This window comes from Microtus ochrogaster, chromosome 2 (assembly GCF_000317375.1).
Source record: "Microtus ochrogaster isolate Prairie Vole_2 chromosome 2, MicOch1.0, whole genome shotgun sequence".
NCBI lineage: Eukaryota > Metazoa > Chordata > Mammalia > Rodentia > Cricetidae > Microtus > Microtus ochrogaster.
In genome coordinates, this window is record NC_022010.1 from 16,438,849 (window position 1) to 16,441,059 (window position 2,211).

The 2,211-nt window shown below is 41.7% G+C and overlaps 1 protein-coding gene across 1 annotated transcript in view; it reads right to left on the bottom strand.

Moving 5' to 3' along the window:
- Positions 1–2,211, bottom strand: part of Hectd4 (HECT domain E3 ubiquitin protein ligase 4) — a 198,724-nt gene that overhangs the window by 77,074 nt on the left and 119,439 nt on the right. Inside the window, exons 32-33 of the mRNA XM_013349655.2 lie at positions 1,396–1,542; positions 276–460 (exon numbers count right to left, since the gene is read on the bottom strand). Of these exons, the coding sequence (XP_013205109.1) occupies positions 276–460; positions 1,396–1,542 (332 nt within the window). The remainder of the gene's footprint in view (positions 1–275; positions 461–1,395; positions 1,543–2,211) is intronic.

Below are 2,211 nucleotides of genomic sequence, written 5' to 3' on the forward strand. Positions count from 1 at the left end.
AAAAAAAAAAAAAAAAAAAGAAAAGAAAAAAGAAAATATCCTCTTTAAAATACAGGGGCATAATCATTTCACAGAAATATGGAGACTGTTAGTACCATATAAACAATTTCAGAGAAATTATCTCAGTTTTGGGGCTAATATCTTCCTTACTGGGCAGGATGTTACCTGGTGTGCCACAGGGCATCTGTGAGCTTCCACAGTTGGTGAGGAACACCTGATTAATACTTCCTTCTCCTATGCCACTCACAGGGATAGAGAGGAGTCCCACTGCTCACCTTCTTCTTTCTCCCACTCCACACAGCGGTTGGCCAACACCTGGAAGGCAGCCCAGGCCATGGTGGCCACCTTCTGCTTCTTTGTCTGCTTCTCACTAGAGCTGGACTCGGTCTGACTGCTCAAGCTACAGAGTCGGTCCATGAGCTGCACAAGGCCACTGCGCACCAGGCACTTCTCTTCACTCCTGGGGAAGAGCAGAAATGGAATGAACCACACAACTGACAAGCCTTTGTGAAGATCTCAGGAAGGTTCGAGTTATTAGAGAGGGGTGGAATATATTGGTACCTTGTTTGTAGGACACTTTTCCTATTGTGGTGAGCCCTTAGAAAAGGGCTTTCAAAATCAGGTTTGTTCATATAGAATGTCAACTCAATAAAAGATAAAATAATTATCTGTTTTCAAAAAAGATTATTCATGTGTTGTGTCTCCACATTTATCCATGCACAGTGTGTGTCTGGTACCATTGGAGGCCTAGGAACTAGGGTTGTAGACAGTTGTGAGCCGCCACGTGGGTACTTGGAACTGAGCCCGGGTTCTCTGGAAGAGCAGCCAGAACTTCTAACTGCTGAGTATCTCTCCAGCCTCCCCCAACAAGTAATTATCTTATTACAGGGTATTCAAATGAGTCCATGAATAGTTAACAGCTCCAAGCTACTAATTAAGTGATCTAAAAAGAAAATAATTGTACCAAGACAAAAGATACTTGCCAGATATGTCTTTTTTTGAACCTCCATATCTGCACAGTAATATAATCCTAATGGCAACATTTGGTTACACAGCAAATCAACTAAGGAACTTTAGACACATGCCAGTAGAACAGAATCTTTAGGAGGTATTAGACCAAACAAAACAAATCCAATTATAAGATTTTATTTTTACTTATGTGTATGCATTTGTGTCTAGTGTGATGAATATCGTGTATGCAGGTGGCTGCACATATCAGAAAAAGGTTTTTGATCCCCTGGAACTCATATCCTCAGCAAGAGACATCTTTCTAGCTCCCCAAATACAATTTTATAAATTAAAAAACAGGATAAAACAAAACAAAAAAATTGCCTTCTGCTTAGTTGAATACATTGAGTATAATCTACACTTAGCAAATGGCATGTGAGCACTCACCTAGTATAAGGTATGGTACACAGGAGTCCAATGCTGTTTGCACAAGCAATAGGGTAACGAGCACACAGAGACACCACAGAGGTCATGGTCTCACCAAAGGCTTCCTGGACCTGCTCCACCATCCCACCACAGGTGAGCTCTTCGATTCTATGAGACAAGAACCAATGTGTAATGAGGGAAGCACAAGAGCCCTTTCACGAATCCAGTGCTAAGAATCCAGAGCTAAAAAAATCTTGGAGATCACCAAGCTCAGTGTCAAAAGCTGCAGAGCCATAGAAAAATGTTGGGAAGGATTCCCAAGGGTCCCTTAATAAGATGTTCCCCATGTAGGAGGACCCCAGGCAATCTTGGCTTAGGGAAAGTTACAGAGGGCTCTCTACTACAGGGTTCTTCAGACCCTGTGATAAAGCTAAACACACAGCAGTTTTAAGATCGGGGAATGCCTGTAATAATAAGCACGAGACATGTCTGTCATATCCTGGGCAGCACTGAGGAAAGATCTAGACAGGTTAGACAGTATCTCCTTCAAGTTCATGCTCCAATTACTAGCAGAGGACAAGAAGCTGGGAAATGAAAAATAATCCTTTTCCAATGAAAAAATACAACATGGGACTGGATTCTATTTCAATTAACATTAACTGAGAGCTGAAGTTATAGTTTTACTTACAAAGATTTGCAATGTAACACTGTCTATGATAACAAAAATAAACATAAATAATGTAGAGTTTAAAAATAGGGAACTGAGCCGGGCGGTGGTGGCGTACGCCTTTAATCCCAGCACTCGGGAGGCAGAGGCAGGCGGATCTCTGTGAGTTC